An 18,421-nucleotide genomic window follows, 5' to 3' on the forward strand; every position below is an offset into this window, starting at 1 on the left:
GGTCGTTCACACTGAAATCACTGTGAGTTGAATCCACTGTGAGTTAGTCCTACTGAAAGTAAACCTGTTGAAATTAACAGATATGACCAATGCTTTCCCCCCCAGGGGGTACACAAGGGTATGCAGTACCAGCACCTCTTTGTTGTTGTTGTTGTTGTTGTTGTAGTATAAAAGTGTGGCACTTACCTTAACAATTTCATGGTGAGTACTGCCACCTCTCTTTCTAGAAAAAAGGACTGGATATGACTAATATTGCTGTGTCATAAATGTCTGTTTTTAATGTCCATGGAGGCACAGGTCAATTCTGCGTCCAGGGCAACTGTTTACCAGCTCCATCTGGAATGCAGGCTGAGACCCTACCTGCCCGCAGACTGTCTCGCCAGAGTGGTGCATGCTCTAGTTATCTCCTGCTTGGACTACGGCAATGCGCTCTACGTGGGGCTACCTTTCAAGGTGACCCGGAAACTACAACTAACTAATCCAGAATGCGGCAGCTAGACTGGTGACTGGGAGTGGCCGCCAAGACCACATAACACCGGTCTTGAAAGACCTACATTGGCTCCCAGTACGTTTCTGAGCACAATTCAAAGTGTTGGTGTTGACCTTTAAAGCCCTTAACGGCCGCCGTCCAGTATACCTGAAGGAGCGTCTCCACCTCCATCGTTCTGCCTGGACACTGAGGTCCAGCGCCAAGGGCCTTCTTGCAGTTCCCTCACTGCAAGAAGCGAAGTTACAGGGAACCAGGCAGAGGGCCTTCTCTGTAGTAGTGCCCACCCTTTGGAATGCCCTCCCACCAGATGTCAAAGGAAAAAAACACCTACCAGATTTTTTGGAGGCATCTGAAGGCAGGCCTGTTTAGGGAACCTTTTAATATCTGAAAGACTATTGTATTTTAATATTTTATTGGAAGCCGCCCAGAGTAGCTAAGGAAACCCAGCCAGATGGGCGGGGTATAAATATATTGTTGTTGTTGTTGTTGTTGTTGTTGTTGTTGTTGTTGTTGTTGTTGTTGTTGTTGTTTCATAAAATATATATGCTACTTGATTGTAGAAAACAACAACAACAACCACCATGTATAGGCTGCACAAATCACCCCCACCCCACCCTCGTCCACGGCAAACATTTCAGGATCTTTACATTAAATTACAATGACAAATTCTCTTCTAACAATACAGTGGAACCTCTACTAGCGACCACAATCCGTTCTGGAGGCCCGTCCTTATGGCGAAACGGGTGGCTGGGAGAGGCGCCATTGTGCGCAGGCACGGGCGACAATTGCCCGCTTCTGTGCAGGCGCAAACGGCAGCAAACCCGCCCGTTACTTCCAGGTTTGCCGTGGTCGCAACTTAGAACGTCGGCGAGTGGCGGCGGTTGTAAATAGAGGTTCTACCATTTCAAACACATTTCACAGAACTTACGGATGCTTCCAGCCACCCCAGCACCTCCATGAAGAAAGATGATTCCTTTCCTGTTCCCAGCAGGTGACGTCTTGGGCCAGTACACTCTCACAGGCACCCCATCAAAAGCCAGGTCCTTTATGATCAGTTTGGAGTCCTTCATTATCGGAATGAATAGGCACATGGCCCTGATTATGGAATATCTATGGCAGATGCCCATTTTTTCCAGAATTCCTACCTGTTTAAAACAAAACATTTAGCATGCATAATTAGCATTAGATATTTTCCACTTACAATTTTTTAATACTTAAAAAAGTATTTTGGGACCGTCTAATCCAGCCTTTAGAAATGATCATGACCAGTACTTTGACACAGGGTGAGATACCTGATACTTGGAAGACCATTCCCTGCTGAAAGGCCCATTTCCCCTTGGCCTAGGGGGCAGGGCCCACTGGGGACTCACCTTGAACAGCTAAAAGGGGATGCTGGGAGGCCAGAGGGGCATTGCTGGAACAACTCTTGGGATGTGGCCACTGGCTAAAAAGTTTTAAAATCTTTAATTTTAGTTCCCCTGTTTTGTTTTTGTTGGGTTGGGGTTGGTTAAATGTTTTGTTGGGATTGGCAGCTATTTTAATTTGGGTTGTTATTATTATTATTATTATTATTATTATTATTATTATTATTATTATATATTGATTTATAGGTTTATTTTAGTCTGTATAAGATATTCTGTTTGTTAATGTTTGATGTTTTATTATGCTTATATATGCTGTAAGCCACCCAGAGTGGCTGGGTAAACCCAACCAGATGGGCGGGATACAAATAATAAAATTAGTATTATCATTAGTATGCCAATATCACATTGATAGCAAAACAAGATCATGACCCAGCCCAAGTCAATAATTATAGACCTATTATTTGTTTAATTGTAATTATAAATGGATTGCGGCAATATTAGCAAGAAGACTCAAACAAGTGTTAGGAAACTTAATACATGAAGACCAGACAGCATTTCTGCCGATGAGGCAGTTAAAAGATAATGTTGCAATTGTATTAAATGCTACTGAATATTTTGAAAAAAGAAATGATTAGCAATTACCCATGGTTTTTCTAGATTCAGAGAAAGTGTTTGATAATTCACTGGTCAACAACAAATCTGTTGTCTGCGTTTTTTTAGTTGATTTAGGACGAATCTGATGCGCTGAGTCCAAAAATCACATTGGTTTTGCTCAATCAGGTCATGTTTTTGAGCTATGGCCACATGTCGGTTTTTTACCTTTTTGTTCACATGTATGCTTGTGTGGAGCATTTTAGAAGAAGTTGGTGGGGGTGAAATGCCATGTCGAATAATTGTTTTGATTGGAAATGATTCTTTTAATGACAAGAAGCATTCAGGTCTGATAGTTCTGTGTGATTATGTCGAAAAGGGATCAGTTTGAAGTCATAAAACCTCGAAATCTTCCATAAATTGGTGCACTGTTGATGTGACTGGGATCAACAGAAAGAACCGGAGCAGCCTCAAGTATCCTGATCTTCAATCAGCACGTCGTCCTGTAGCTCATTGTGATGAAATTCCAGTGCCTATCTTCAGAGAACTTCCTGACATTAGTGACGAAGATGCCTCCAGTGTTGAAGGACATGAAGAAGAAGAAGTGGTTCTTGAAGATGATGCTCCACATCCATTTTCCCAAAAGGAGTTGAATGATCTAGTTCGCGACCTCAGCTTGTAAAGGACTCTGCCGAACTGTTGGCATCCAGATTGAAGGAAAAAAACCTCCTCTGACAGTGCTTGCATCAGCTTCTTCCGCAACAGGCATCAAGATTACCTCCGTATTTTCTCGGAAGAGAAGGACGTGGTGTACTGTGCAGATATTGCACAACTTCTGCTCAAGCTTGGAGTGCCACAGTACGAACCCAAAGATTGGAGACTGTTCATTGACAGCAGCAAGCGATCACTGAAATGTGTTCTGCTACACAACAGCAACCAGTTTGCCTCTATACCCCTGGCTCACTCGATTATACTGAAGGAGAACTATGAAGCGGTGAAGTATGTGCTGGAGAAAATTGGTTGTGATCAGCATAAGTGGTTTATCTGTGTTGACCTGAAGATGGTGAACTTTTTGTTGGGACAACAGTCTGGCTTCACCAAGTACCCATGTTTTCTGTGCATGTGGGAAAGTAGGGAGCGTGCTCAGCATGACACAAAGAAGGACTGGCCTGTGCGGGAGGAATTGGTGCCTTGCAAAAAAAGGAACGTCATCAACGACCCTCTGGTGGACAGAGACAGAATACTCTTCCCACTGCTGCACATCAAGCTTGGCTTAATCAAGCAGTTCACCAAGGCTCTGGACAAGGATGGTGACTGCTTCACTTACTTGTGCCAGGCTTTTCCAGGATTGACCATGGAGAAGTTGAAAGCTGGCATCTTTGACGGTCCTCAGATCTGTCAGCTCATCAGAGATTCAGAGTTCAGAAACTCAATGAACGAAGTGGAACTGGAAGCGTGGAAGGCATTTGTTCTGGTAGTGAAGAACTTTCTTGGCAACAATAAGGCCAGAAACTACGCAGAACATGTCAACAACATGCTGACTGCTTTCAGAAATCTGGGCTGCAACATGAGTATCAAGATGCACTACCTATTTTCACATATGGACCGGTTTCCTGAGAAACTGGGTTCAATGAGTGACGAGCAGGGGGAGAGATTCCATCAGGATATGAAAGAGATGGAGACCAGGTATCAGGGTCTCTGGGACACAGTCATGATGGCTGACTACTGTTGGACTCTGAAGAGAGACCTCCCTGCCGCTGAGCATTCTAGGAGTTCCAAGAAACGGAAGTTCAAGCCCTGAAGTTTGAAAAATGGTGAAGCAACATGCAATTTCCTGAAAGACACTGTTCCTCACACAGGGTGTGGATACGCATTGGTGGGTGTGAATTTGCCTATCTTCTCCTCCCAAGGAAAGTCGTGCATAGGAGTGTGCCTGCCCTCCCACACAAAATCATTGTGCCTCTTCCCTCCCTGAGGAGTTTATCAGGGATAATTAAAAGGGGCGGCACAAAGATGCAGGAGGGGCTGGCTGGCACGACACTGCAATGGCATCCTCACAACAGGAGGGTCACTGCAACTTTCCAGAACAGTGTGGTGAGGAAAGAGGTTTGGGGCTGTGCAGGCTGACCAATGGGAGCCAATCCCACCCAGTCTATTGCTCCACTTTTCATTTATAAAGTCCATTTATTTATTTATAAAAGCTTCCTCTGCTTCCTCTACTGTTGGACCCATTGATGGCCTCTTGCTGAACTGATACAAAGAGGGGAGTTGAAATACAATGGGATTTAGTTCATCCATTTATTTATAAAAGCTTCCTCTGCTGTTGGACCCATTGGTCATTTGCTGCAATGATACAAAATGGAAGCATCCTGACTTTCTTGGTTGAAGGAATGGAGAACATTAGAGAATTCACATATTCTACACTTAGAAGGCCATGATAATATTTTTGGTTGGCACACTTCATTATGGTATGAAAAGGTGAAATTACATAAAGGATTTATAAATCATATAATTGGGGGGGGGGAATTGTATAGAATATGGGATAAATAGAAGCATTTATTAGAGGGGAACCACTTTGGCTCTCAATGCTGGAAGTTATAGAGGTAAAGAAAAAGATTATTATTATTATTATTATTATTATTATTATTATTATTATTATTTATTGAATTTATATGCCACCCTATACCCAGAGGTCTCAGGGAAGTGGGAGGAAAGTATAAATTTATAAAAAATAAGGAATTATCAGGAAAACCATCAACATGGATACTATATCATCATTTGAATGGAGTATTTAAGAAATATAGGCTACAAGGGTCTGGGGAACAAATATCACAACTGGAGAGAGACCTGTTGGAAGGGAATGTAAAAGTGCTGTCTATAATGTATAAAATATTATTGGAATGGGAGACAAAGGATGAGGAAGTAAAATCCCCAGTGATACATTGTGCAATAGAAATTGGTCATAATATAGACATGGAATCATGGGAACGATTGTGGAATATGGATATAAAATTTACAGCATGTTATGGTTTGAGAGAAAACTCTATGAAAATAAACTATCAATGGTATCTAACCATTGGCAAAAATGGCAAAAATGTATAAATCTAAATCAAATAAATGTTGGAAATGTAAAGAGGAAGAAGGTTCTTTTTATCATGTGGTGGTCTTGTAGTAAGGTTAAAGTTTACTGGGAAATGATATATCATGAATAGAAAAGGATGTTTAAAATAATGTTTATAAAAGCCCAGAAGCTTTCCTTTTGGGAATTATAGGGACAGAACTACCTAAACTGTATAGAAACTTGTTTGTGTTTGCTACCACAGCAGCAATAATGCTACTTGCCCCAAAATGGAAAGAAGCAGAAGTCCCAGCAAAGGAAGAATGGATACAGAAAATTTAAGGAATATGCAGAAATGGCAAAACTTACCAGAAAAATAAAAAACCCAGATAACAAACTTTTTATAAAAGAATGAAAATGGTTTATTGAATATTTACAGATACATTGTAATCAGAAAAGAACAGGATTATTGTTACAACCTGCAGTTTCAAAAGAGTATATATTTAATGTAGAAGAATAAATTAAGTTAATTTGAATATGCAGAAGATATTAAAAATAAATATCCCTTCCTCCCTCTCTCTCTCTTTCTTTCTCAATGTGAAGTCCCAAAATTGTCACATCATAACTCCAGGCAGATGTTGCTACATAATATCTGCTTGAGTTTGAAGATTTAGCAACGAGAAACATCTGTGCAAAAAGCTAAGCCAAGTCCTTTGGAGTGCAATGGGTCCATTTCATTATACCCACATTAGACAGAATTAGTCAAACCCAGATACCCGGACACACAAAAGGCAAGACATTATGCTGCTCTCTCCATATCAGGCCAACAAGCAAGAAGATGTCGTTGGATCTCACCATTCTCTGATCACTTGAATTCAAACTTTGAGCTGCCAAGGAGAACCTTGAAATGTCATCCAGGCCAATAAGTCAGTGAACAAACAGTTGCAAGCAGTATATCAAGAGCAGGTGTTAAGAAGCGGGTGGTCAGGGTAGCCCTCTGCTGCACCCTATCTGCAGGGGGCTCTCAGAGAAGGACTGACCATCCTAAGGTCCAGCTGGGAAGGGCAAGGGTATCTATAAAAAAGGTAAAGGGACCCCTGACCATTAGGTCCAGTTGTGGCCAACTCTGGGGTTGCGGCGCTCATCTCGCTTTACTGGTCGAGGGAGCCGGCGTACAGCTTCCGGGTCATGTGGCCAGCATGACTAAGCCGCTTCTGGCGAACCAGAGCAGCGCACGGAAATGCCGTTTACCTTCCCGCCAGAGTGGTACCTAAAGCATAACTCGGGCATAGGTCAACTGGGCCCTCCAGATGTTAGCTCCACTAGTCCTGTTAGCTAGGGATGATGGGAGTTGTATTCACAAAACAGCTGGAGGGCGGAGGTTGCCTATGCCAGGCATAACTATTTGCATGTGAGCTGCGACCCTTTTACCCTTACTTGTGAATAAACTCTAAAACCAATGGGATACATTTCTGAGTAAGTGTACCGGGTAGGACAACTCGCTATTAGGATTCAACCTGCCCGGGGAGGGAAAGAGGCCTCTTGAAGAAAAGATAACAAATCAAACAGCAGCATTTCAGAGCATTTTTACACCGACCTGGAAACTCAGGATTGAAAGCCGAAAATCAACTAACTCTACCACCAATTGTAGAATCCAATTGGTCCCAATATTTTACATCTGCATTTAACAATCTACACAGTGAACTTAAAGGAAATGAAACCACTAAAAATAAAATAAATAAACTCCAGGAGTGGCCAAGGGTAGAGGAAGAGGAAATTAGAGAGATAGTTAAAAATTTCAAATCGGGGAAATCTCCAGGGCCAGACGGTCTACCAATAGAATTATTTAAGACCTATATAGATTGGTGGGCAGAACCCTTAGCTCAACTGTTTACTCTTATAGATAAATACGGGATCATACCTGAGATATGGTTAAGATCAATAATTATTCCAATCTTTAAAAATGGCGACCCAAAAGAACCAAGGAATTATAGACCGATAAGCCTACTATCAGTGATAGGGAAAATCTACGCTAAGCACCTCTTATCTAAACTCCTTACCTGGATGAAAAATCTAAACCTACCAGGGAAAGAACAAATAGGTTTTTCCAAAGGTTGCTCTACACTAGACCACTGTCTTATACTCATGCATCTGGTTGAAAAATACAGATCCCAAAGGCAATCTAAGATATACGTTGCTTTTGTAGATTTTCGTGGTGCATTCGACTCAATTGACCGCCCAAAGTTGTGGAGGAAACTCGCAGAATTAAAAATTGATCAGCGCTTATTGATTCTAATGCAAAATCTACACTCTTCTAATACCTGTCAAGTCAAACTTAACACCAAAGGTCACCTTTCATCAGATATCCCAAACTCGAAAGGGGTAAAACAAGGGTGTATTCTTGCCCCCTTTCTATTTAATTTATTCCTATCAGACTTGCCAGATTACCTTCAAAAAATAGAATCACATGCCCCTAAACTTAATCAGAAACCAGTTCCTCTCTTATTATACGCAGACGATGCTGTCCTACTATCATTAACGAGCCTGGGTCTGAAGCGTCTTATATCTTCACTGATCCTTTACTGCGAATGTAACAAACTCTCTATAAACTATGAGAAGACAAAAATTTTGGTCTTCTCGAATGGTTGGAAATTAGAGAAATGGAAAATAAGAGGGCAAGAAATCCAACAAGTGAAAATCCATAGGTATCTGGGAATCTTATTCCAGAGCAATTTAGGGTGGGTAACCCATCGCACAAATGCCATAAAACAGGCAAAGTGCACCTCATCAGCAGTTGCCCGTTTTTATTATCAGATAGGTAATCAATTTATTCCTGCGGCCATTCAGATATTTCAAACAAAAGTGCAATCCCAGTTACTTTATGGAATCCCGCTATGGGTCCAAGCATATAACAATGATTTAAAAAAAATTCATTCCAGCTTTTTGAGACGTATTCTTGGACTCCCAGCTGTGATCAAATATGAAACAATGTGTGCAGAAATAGGCATACACACACTGGAATATTGGGCATGGTCCACCTCAATAAAGTACTGGTTACGCTGCCACTTTCGCTGCCCCCCATCAAGTCTGCTCGCTGATTTGCTCAAAGACTCCTATAAATCAAGATGGTATCAGCACCTCGAAAAAAAGATTGAATCTTTAGGCATCGAGCTGGAGCCCCTGTACAACTCTAATGAGCAGTACATTTTTCATAATATCCTAACTAGACTAAAGGATGTCGAGAGACAAAATATTATGGCAGCTGTAAACAAAATTTGCTCCCCCACATTCTATGATTTAAATATCTTAGACAGTAGAGCCAATTACGTCACTAAATTAATAATCCCAGCCCAACGTAGGGCTTTTATGCTGGCCCGTTTAAATGTTTTTCCCTCAGCATTTGTCAGGGGAAGATATCAAAACGTTCCTAGAAACAAGAGATTCTGCAGATGCTCTATGAATGTCCCGGACACTGTAGAGCATATTCTCTTTCATTGCCCATTGCACAGTACGCTCCGTCAACGCGTGCTGTCCCCTCTTTCGGGTGGTCTGGAACCCCAGCAAGGTAAATGTGTGGGACTTTACCTATCCGACGCTGACCAAAGGGTAACGGCGGGGGTAGCTGAGTTTTTGGCAGCAGTCCTCCAAGGAGCAGGTTAACAAGGAAAACCACTGATTTTATATGTATATATATATATATGTATGTAGCCATCTGCTGCCTTTTTTATATACATTTCAAGGCTTTTATATGTTATTTTCTCTTTTATGGTTTTATTTGCATAATGCCTAATAAAGGTTTGATAATAAAAGCTGGGGGGCATGCACAGTGATCTGCTGTGGGCAGTGGTGGCAACTCGAGCCGCTGCACATGGGGCGAGCCCCCTGCAGTGTGCCTTTTTGTCACCCCACCTCAGGGATGACACCCAGGGCGGGCTGCCACCACCGCACCCCCCTTCCTACGCCCCGGATGTCTCCTAATAATAAAAATTAAGCCTCGTGTCTGTGTTTGGGTGCTTCCACTCCCACCCCTTTCCTTGCCTGCTGGGCGCAGGCGGACTCTTCTTCAAACTGGCTTTGCCCAAGGAAAGTTCCCCGTTTCCCCTCCCCGCCTCCTCTCAGCCTTCCCCAGGACCAATAACAAGCTGCTCTAAGGGACAGCAGCATCGCGTTTTCAGATTTGGGCCAGCCTCCCACCCCCTATAAGGGACGCGGGTGGTGCTGTGGGTTAAACCACAGAGCCTAGGACTTGCCAATCAGAAGGTCAGTGGTTCGAATCCCTGCGACAGGGTGAGCTCCCGTTGCTCGGTCCCTGCTCCTGCCAAGCTAGCAGTTCGAAAGCACGCCAAAGTGCAAGTAGATAAATAGGTACCACTCCAGCGGGAAGGTAAACAGCATTTCCGTGCGCTGCTCTGGTTTGCCAGAAGCGGCTTAGTCATGCTGACCACATGACCCGGAAGCTGTACTCTGGCTCCCTTGGCCAATAAAGTGGGATTACTATGAGGAATTATAAAATATGCATCAAGCCATTGTGTCAGCTGTGAAAGCATGGTGTTGATTGGGTTTAATTCATTGACAGTAATTTCTGATCCAATCCCACAACCCTCTGAATCTATGGCCATTTCCTCTACTGTCCATTTCTCTCTGCTTGCGTACACAGCCCAGCTGCCAGTTGCTTTGCCAGGCATCACAGCTGTCAACCGTCCCTTATTTGGCGGGAAACTCCCTTATCCCAGCGCTGTTTCCCGCTGCTGTCCTGGATTGATGATGTCCCTTAAATTTCCCAGGTTTCAAAGGAAGCAGCTCCTCTCCCTCCCTCCCTGCCAGCCAGGGAGGAGGGAGGCTCCAACTGTGTTGCTTGGCTGCGTTGCTCACCCAATAAGGAGTCTAAGAACGACTGGGGGATGGAGCTTGCATGCCTTGTGCCGATCAAATCGGCCGCGTTGCCTGGGGACTCGCCTCGGCGCTTCCCAGTGAAGAGGTGACGGTGTGGTAATATTGAGGCTTGGAAGTGAGCAATAGCCCTGACGGAGCTGGTCTGGGGAAGGGAGAAAGGTCTGCTTATGGAAAGTAACTGCAGCACTTACCAAGCAATGGTCAGCGGGACAGAATGAGAAGCAAAGGTTATGTTGGGATCCACCCCTGAATTACCTGATGCGATTTGCCAGGAAGGCCACGGGGTGGCAGCACATTACAAGACACCGAAGCAAAATGACTGAAACATGAAAAGAGGGTGCCACGATTGTTTGCAAGGGCAAAAGCCCACCTACAGATTAGCTGAGCTCTTTACTTTGGGACCTGTGATCCCTTATTCTGGCTGCTGATCCCTTATTTTCGAGGCTGCTTATCCCTTATTTTCAAATCTGAAAGTTGACAGCTATGCCAGGCATGCATCTTGGGCTGTGAAAGATAGTGGGCAGCTTTTTTTGATGTAGCTTTTCTGATATGTTAATCTTAGGATGTTAATCTTAGGGCCGGGAAATAGATCTCACATGAAGGTGATAGTGATCCCTGTCCTCCTGGCCTCCTTCTTATCATGTATATTGCTTGTTTGTGACTTCCAGGGTTGCTGGATGCACTCCTTTGTAGTTCTGTTTTGTTTACCCCAGAAGTGCATGCTTAATTAGTTTTTGTAGGTTAACTTTGTCCCCACGTGGGTTTGTTGAAATGCTCAGAGGAAATCTGATTGGTTCTTACGAACACGGTGACAAAAGTTCTTTTGTGAATAAAACGACCTGGGCTGGAGGGTGGACAGGAATTATTATTATAAGCAACCAGTCTTGCTGGTTCAAGCCTCTGTGTGTATTTTCATAATCAGAGTTCAATCCTTCCTTTACTTTGGGAACGCCTCAAAGCAGAGTCTGCTGGATTAGGACAATGGCCCATCTAGTCCAGCATCTCGCAGTTGTCAACCAGGTGCCCCAATGGGAAACCCACAAACCCGGACCCAAGCACAGGAGCCCTCTCCCCTCCTGTGTTTTCCAGCAACTGGTGTTCAGAAGCATTGCTGCCTCCATCTCTAGAGCCAGAGCTGGTTAATAAGCATCCATAGCTATTGCCTCCATGAATTTCTCTATTTCTCGTTGGAAGCTATTCAACTTGGCAGCCATCACTGCCTCTTGTGAGAGTGACTTCCATGGATTGAATATATTATGTGTGAAGAAGTCCTTTCTTCCATCTGTCCTGAATCTTCCAACATTCAGCTTCATTGGGTTGTCTACAAGTTCTAGTGTTGTGAGAGATGGAGGAAAACCTTTCTCTCTCTATTTTCTCCATAATCTTAAGCATTTCTATCACGTCGCCTCTTACTTGCCTTTTCTCTAAACTAAAATATTTCAAATGTTGCAGCCCTTTTTGTAGAGGTGTCGCTTCATCCCTGTAATATATGTAAAATAAACTTACCAGTACAAATCCATATCCCACTAAGAGATTTAAAAGTACCAATGGTGCAGGACGGCTGATTCCTCGAGGCACGTGGGTCCTGGCAAGAGTATAAGAAACTCCCCAAACTAACAGCAAGAAATGAATGAAAATAGTTGTATATAATATCAGCATCCACAGAGTTCCACCAAATGCCATTTCCCTTCAACTCAGAGGCACAGAGACAAGGACTTCTCCTTAGACAATGCTGGTAATGCTGGTGGCTTTTATACAAGAACAGTCTGTCACCTGTAAGAGAACATCCTCGACCAACCCACTTAATCTCTCAGCTGAGAAGAAAACAAATGGTTTAGGAATGTGGTAATATGGTGCAGGTGGCGCTGTGGGTTAAACCACAGAGCCTAGGGCTTGCCAATCAGAAGGTTGGTGGTTCGAAACCCTGTGACGGGGTGAGCTCCCATTGTTCGGTCCCTGCTCCTGCCAACCTAGCAGTTCGAAAGCACGTCAAAGTGCAAGTAGATAAATAGGTACCACTCCTGTGGGAAGGTAAACGCCGTTTCTGTGCGCTGCTCTGGTTCGCCAGAAGCGGCTTAGTCATGCTGGCCACATGACCTGGAAGCTGTCTGCGGACAAACGCCGGCTCCCTCGGCCTATAGAGCGAAATGAGCGCGCAACCCCAGAGTCGGTCACGACTGGACCTAATGGTCAGGGGTCCCTTTCACAAAAAAGCTTTTTACAGAGTGTTCCTAAGAACCAATCAGATTTCTTCTGAGCATTTTCACAAACCTATGTGGGGACAAAGTTAGATCAAAAGATATTCTTTTAACTACAAAGACTACTACTCTGAGCATGCATACCTAATCTGAGAGTAAATAAAAGAGAACTAGAGAAACTCCAGAGATCACAAACAGGAGTAAACAAGAGAGGATGGAAGTATGGCAAGGAGACAGGCATCTTTATCACCTTTGTGAAACTGTGAAACTATTTCCAGGCCCTAAGATTAACATCCCAAAATTAATATATAAGAAACTACTTCAAAGGAACTTGCCCACTGTCTTTATGGCCCAGGATGCCTGCCTGGCGAAGCAACTGCTGTGTACGTGACATGTGAGGAAGAGAGGAATGGAACAGGGATGCAGGGGTGTAGATTGATCAAGAATCATATCAAAATAGTTTAAACCCAGTCAACGCAATGCTTTCATTGCTGACACAGATGGCTTACTCTATATCTGTTATAATTCCTCATAGCAATCCCACCTGATCACTACATCTCTGGATATTTGCACTCCTACACTGTGGGGGAAAGGGCACAGAAGAGCAGCTCACTTGTGGTGGGCCTTGCTTGAATCAGAGAGGATTGTTTTACTAGTACTCTTCAATTTCAGTGTTTGCAGGGAGGAGAACTTTTGGCCCCTCAGTGTTCTTTGGGTCTCAACCATGGGTCCCTAGATGTTTCTGAACTACAACTCCCATCATCCTTGAGCACTGGCCATGCTGGGTAGCCATGATCTCCTTCTCGTACGTCTCCTGGATGGTGCCAACTCTTTCCCTTATGGGCTTTCTGTGAATAGGAAATACCCCTTCTGTCTTTACTATGAGGGAAGGAGTCCCTTACCTCTTTGTAAATGCTCGATTTACCCATGAGAAGAAGGATAAACTCAGTTGACACAGAAAGGAGCATTCCTTATCCACGTGTAGCATAAGTGGGTGAATGAGAAGTCCCTGCCTCAAAACACTGGGCCCTGTCAGAGAAGAAGCCATTGGGGTCTGACCTGTCCCCTCCAGGGCGGCCATCTTGTTCTGGAGTGGCGGAAGCAACAGGCAAAGCCATCACAGCTATGACACACCTCAGAAGGCAAAAGGGATACCTAAGCATGGTTGAGGAGCCCCACTCATGACACTTGGGGAAGGCAATATGGATTGTTTGCTGGGTCTGGGGACTTCCAAAAGAGAAACCTCACAATCCTGCCCCTCACCCATAAGTAGTGGTGGTGGGGGAGATCACTTAAAGGCTACTCGGCGGCCATGATCCCCAAGTGCCTTCCCTTGCCTTAAAACCACTCACTAAAAAGAAGAGATGGAAAAGAAAAATATATCTCCATTCACAGAGCAAAGGCAAGGAACATGTCTTTTTACCACAAGGGTTTGTTATTTGGTGAGTAGAAAATACAGTACAGTTGGTGAGGAGTGATAATGCAGAGTATCACTTATGGGGGCCAAGGCCGACCAGTTAATCCACTGCCCACCCACCCCCTCTCATGCAGGCACGGCAGCTCCCCCCAAAAGCGGGGGTTGGGGGAAACCACCCAAAGAATACAGCCTTGAAGACTGCCTGCTAATGTCCATGCTCCGCTGTAGGAGTGCAAATATCCAGAGATGTAGTGATCAGGTGGGATTGCTATGAGGAATTATAACAAATATAGAGTAAGCCATCTGTGTCAGCAATGAAAGCATTGCGTTGACTGGGTTTAAACTATTTTGATATGATTTTTGATCAATCCACACCTCTGCATCCCTGTTCCATTTCTCTTTCTTGACAAGTCACGTACGCAGCCCAGTTGCCAGTTGCTTCGCCAGGCAGGCGTCCTGGCACATAAAAGATAGGGCAGCTTCTTTGATGTAGCCTTTCTCATATGTCAATCTTAGGGCCAGGGAACAGATTTTCACATGAAGGTGATAAAGATCCCTATCCTCCTTGCCAGCCTTATTATCATGTATATTGCTTGTTTGTGACCTCAGAGGTTGCTGGATGTGCTCCTTTGTAATTCTGTTTTATTTGCATGCTTAATTAGCTTTTGTAATGTAACTTTGTCCCCACATGGTGTTTGTTGAAATGCTCAGAGGAAATCTGATTGGTTCTTATGAACACGGTGTAAAAAGTTCTTTTGTGAATAAAACACCTGGGCCAGAGGGTGGACAGGAATTATTATAATATGCACCCTTCCCAGAGTCTTGCTGGTTCAAGCCTCTGTGTGTATTCTTATTAATCAGAGTTCAATCCTTCCTTTACTTTGGGAACGCCTCACTCTGCAGGAAGATAATAAATGAAATGAAACAGAAGCAGCAGACAGCCTAAGCATGTGGAGGGCTCAGATAAAGGTTTTGTGGGACCTGTCGGAAGAACCATGTCAGAACAGCCTTGATGTTCTGCTTTCTCTTTCCTCACTGCACACAAACAAACAATAAGCCAGGGGCAGGCAGGGGTGAGACCAGGTTGCATTCCCTTAGAGGAAGTGAGTGCTGTGGGCCCCATCAATCATCCAGCCCCAGGATGCAAAGTGCCCACACTGGCAACAAAATATAGTTATATCCCTCCCCATGTGCAAAAAAAGGATCTGGTGGGGGGGAGGAGAAAGCTTAAAGGCAAAAAAAACCCAAGCCTCAGTCAGATTCTATTGCACTTTCAACAACATGGAGGAGGCAAAATTGGGGCTTTTTCCAGCCAGCACTCACAGGAGCTCAGCTCTGGCACCTCTCAGGTAGGCGACATTACTATTATAAGAGAACAAGGGAGGTGAGTTCTGGCACCTCTTTTTCTAGAAAAATAACCAAAGGGAAAAGAGAAACCACACAAGTAGGCTTCTGGTTCCACTCTGCCTTAATGGAGACAGCCCCCAAGACAGTGGGAGATCGTTGGTGAAGGCAAAACAAGGATGATACGAGGGTAAATCATTCTTACAAATTCCTCCAAGGGATGGGGAAGGGGGACGGGCTTCACTTGCAGTTCATCTCGGTACCTGGCTCTCGCTCCAGCATGGAATGCAGGAGGCAGGGATGCGCTGAGTGCAAAAGCATTTCGCCTGCCGATAACCCTCCTATGCCATCATTAAGAAGCAGAGGTTCTCCTGTTAATTAGAGTTTAATTTGGACTAATGTACAGATGCATGCTAGAAGAGATGAGATCACAAACTGCGGAACAGAACAACAGAACCAGCTGCAAGGTCGTTAAGGTTTGAGCTTGAGAGAAGACTTCTTTGGGTGTAAAAGTCAGTGGTGGGGAGGGGAACCTAGGGTTTCTTTATTTAAAGTTTTCTTCTCTACATTTATGATTCTGCAACTCTCCTCTGAATGTTAGTTCAAAGGACTTGGAATTTTTAATTTAATTGGAAATACAATTGCTCATATATCTTCAGTTGAAAGGCAGGATGAAAGGTGTCTGTGAACTGTCAAGGAACTGATAAGGTTCTTTACTGAGTCATGTGCAGTTTGACAGCTCTTCTTCCCAGTTTGAGAGGAAAAATAGTGACAACAGGTAACATTTACTGGGACAGAGTGACTTTTGCAGCTGTTGTTAAAGTTGCAAAACAATGAAGCACGGGATGGAGATATTTCTGGGCAACAATCAGCTCCACCCAAGGCATGACAGATAACAGTAAAAACCGGGGGAAAGACATAACATTCTACAAGAACAGGAAGCACAACGGACAGAAAAATTGCCACACACAGGGAGAACAAGGATATAGTTTGAGTTCCAAATAATAGCATTAAAAAATGAAGAGGGGGAAAAATAATTAAAAAGGAAGAGAAAAAGCAAAAAAATTACCTGCCATTTGAATCACTTATAAAAAGATAAAAAACAGAGAATAGTATTAATAAAAAGAAAAAAGAGAAGAAAAACAGCCAGTTAAAAATATTTTACAGGTGTCCAAATAGAAAGAAATAGGCCTATCCATTTTCATTCATGTCAAAAAAATGATTCAATCTTTGTCTGAGAATAAGAGGGACTTAAAACAGAGATGTCAGTTTTGAGAGTAACAACACTGCCTTTAAGAAGGACGTTTTATCATTAGGAGCTGCTAGGTTCTCCTGAATCAGCTTTAGAAGTTGAACCTGATCCAATATCTCTTTGAGAACTTTTAAGAGTAGAGGCTTCGGCTGCAATTGCCCCCCCCCCCCCAGGAGGCATCTCATTAAGGCAAGGCAAAATAATCTAAGAACTTTCTCCTTTACCCATATATTATGATAAAAAAATGAAGTCTTCCAGTATCCCACACCACGCTACCGCCCTGCATTTGAGAAAAGTAAGGTTCCTGTTTTTTCAGTGGATTTCTTTTGGGGGGAAATTAACACAGGTAGCTCTCTTGTTGATTAGATTAAGCTATGCCTTGGAATTGCATCGAATTCACAGCTGCATTTCATCTTGATTGCAGAGCCACTATGGGCATTTCTGGCACCCAGTTGCCATTGAAAGAATACAGCACGCAATGGCTGTTCATAGTTGCGTGCCTGTGGAGGTGGAATGCAAAATGCGAAGATGTTCCAATCTCTGGCACTTCCAGTTAGACCTCCTCACTACAGCCTAGAGACCTGCCCCTTTCCAACTCCTCACGCAGAAGCACTTCCAGTGATTTTGCAACTCCCTCTCAACCTGAAACAAAACAGACCTTCGGATCTGTGAGGAGGCTACAGTCCAGTAGTTCAGCACCATCCTCCTCCTCCATCTCCATACACTTAGCCAATTCTCCTTTTGGCTTGGCAACAAATGCTGTAAAATTATGTGGTCTCTTAAACTCCAAATCCCTTTTGCCTGCCCTGAATACCCTGCCTATCAATTAAACTGAGTAACCTGTTTTAGCATGATGAAAGAAGTATTTCTATCCCCATAAAACCTCTTGCCACCTTTTGTTCTAAACTAAAAAGCCACCTGGTAGTTTCGTTGGTTAGTGTGTGGTGCTGATAATGCCACGGTTGCAGGTTCAATCCCCATATGGGACAGTGGCATATTCCTGCGCTGCAGGGGGTTGGACTAGATGGTCCTCAGGGTCCCTTCCAGCTCTACAATTCAACATGTTCTATTGTATCACCCCTATAGAAATGCTTAGGGTAGATGCAGCAAATGGGGCCTGTAGTGCAAATCACAAGAGAATCCTGTTCACACACCCCACCAAACCTCGAGGGTCCTAAATTCTGCACTAAAGCACCAGTGTCAGATGGCCATCCAAGCTCTGCTTAAAAACCTCCAGTGAAGGAGACCACAATCTCCCAAGGGAGACTGTTCCACTGTCAAACAGTTTCTACTGTTCTTCCTAATGTTCAGTTGGAATCTCCTTTCTTGTAACTTGAATCCATTGGACTGAGCTCTACCCTCCAGCGCGGGAGGAAAACAAGCTTGCTCCATCTTCCATGTGAAATCCCTTTCAGTATCTGAGGATGGCTATCATTATCTCCCCCCAGTCTCCTCTTCGCTGAACATACCCAACTCCCCCAATCGTTCCTCTTCTTGACCCTTGGTCATGGTGATTGCCCTCCTCTGCACACATTCCATCTTATCAATATCCTTCTTAAATAGCAGTGCCCAGAACTGGACAGAGTTTTTCAGGTGCGGTCTGACCACAGCAGAATAGAGTAGGACTATTACTTCCCTTGACCAGGACACTATCATTCTCTTGATGCAGCCTAGAACAGCATTAGCTATTAGCTAGTGGGAAAGGGATTAAAAATAAAAAAGGGAACCCATACGAAGTCACTGTGGCACAGTACTCTGATCTTTTAAACAATACGCTGGACTGGCACAAAGGCAGAAAAGCGATAGGTAGGTCT

The 18,421-nt window shown here is 43.8% G+C and overlaps 2 protein-coding genes across 6 annotated transcripts in view; both read right to left on the reverse strand.

Moving 5' to 3' along the window:
- The window catches only part of LOC309330390 (arylacetamide deacetylase-like 4), an 85,064-nt gene extending 72,941 nt beyond the window's left edge, over positions 1-12,123 (reverse strand). The window contains exon 1 of one of the 2 annotated variants that reach the window (XM_081841992.1): positions 11,903-12,123. In XM_081841992.1, coding sequence (XP_081698118.1) covers positions 11,903-12,079 — 177 coding nt within the window. In that variant the 5' untranslated portion in view covers positions 12,080-12,123. The remainder of the gene's footprint in view (positions 1-11,902) is intronic. The other variant, XM_081841994.1, reaches the window with a different exon arrangement.
- LOC309330410 (arylacetamide deacetylase-like 4) overlaps positions 1-18,421 on the reverse strand; it is a 35,563-nt gene that overhangs the window by 2,669 nt on the left and 14,473 nt on the right. Inside the window, exon 1 of one of the 4 annotated variants that reach the window (XM_081842068.1) lies at positions 1,419-2,603. The exons of the other annotated variants lie outside the window; for them this stretch is intronic. Coding sequence (XP_081698194.1) covers positions 1,419-1,653 — 235 coding nt within the window. The 5' untranslated portion in view covers positions 1,654-2,603. Of the gene's footprint in view, positions 1-1,418; positions 2,604-18,421 lie in introns of those variants that run through there. 4 annotated transcript variants of the gene reach the window in all.

Source organism: Podarcis erhardii, assembly GCF_964252035.2.
Source record: "Podarcis erhardii genome assembly, chromosome: 15".
Lineage (NCBI taxonomy): Eukaryota > Metazoa > Chordata > Lepidosauria > Squamata > Lacertidae > Podarcis > Podarcis erhardii.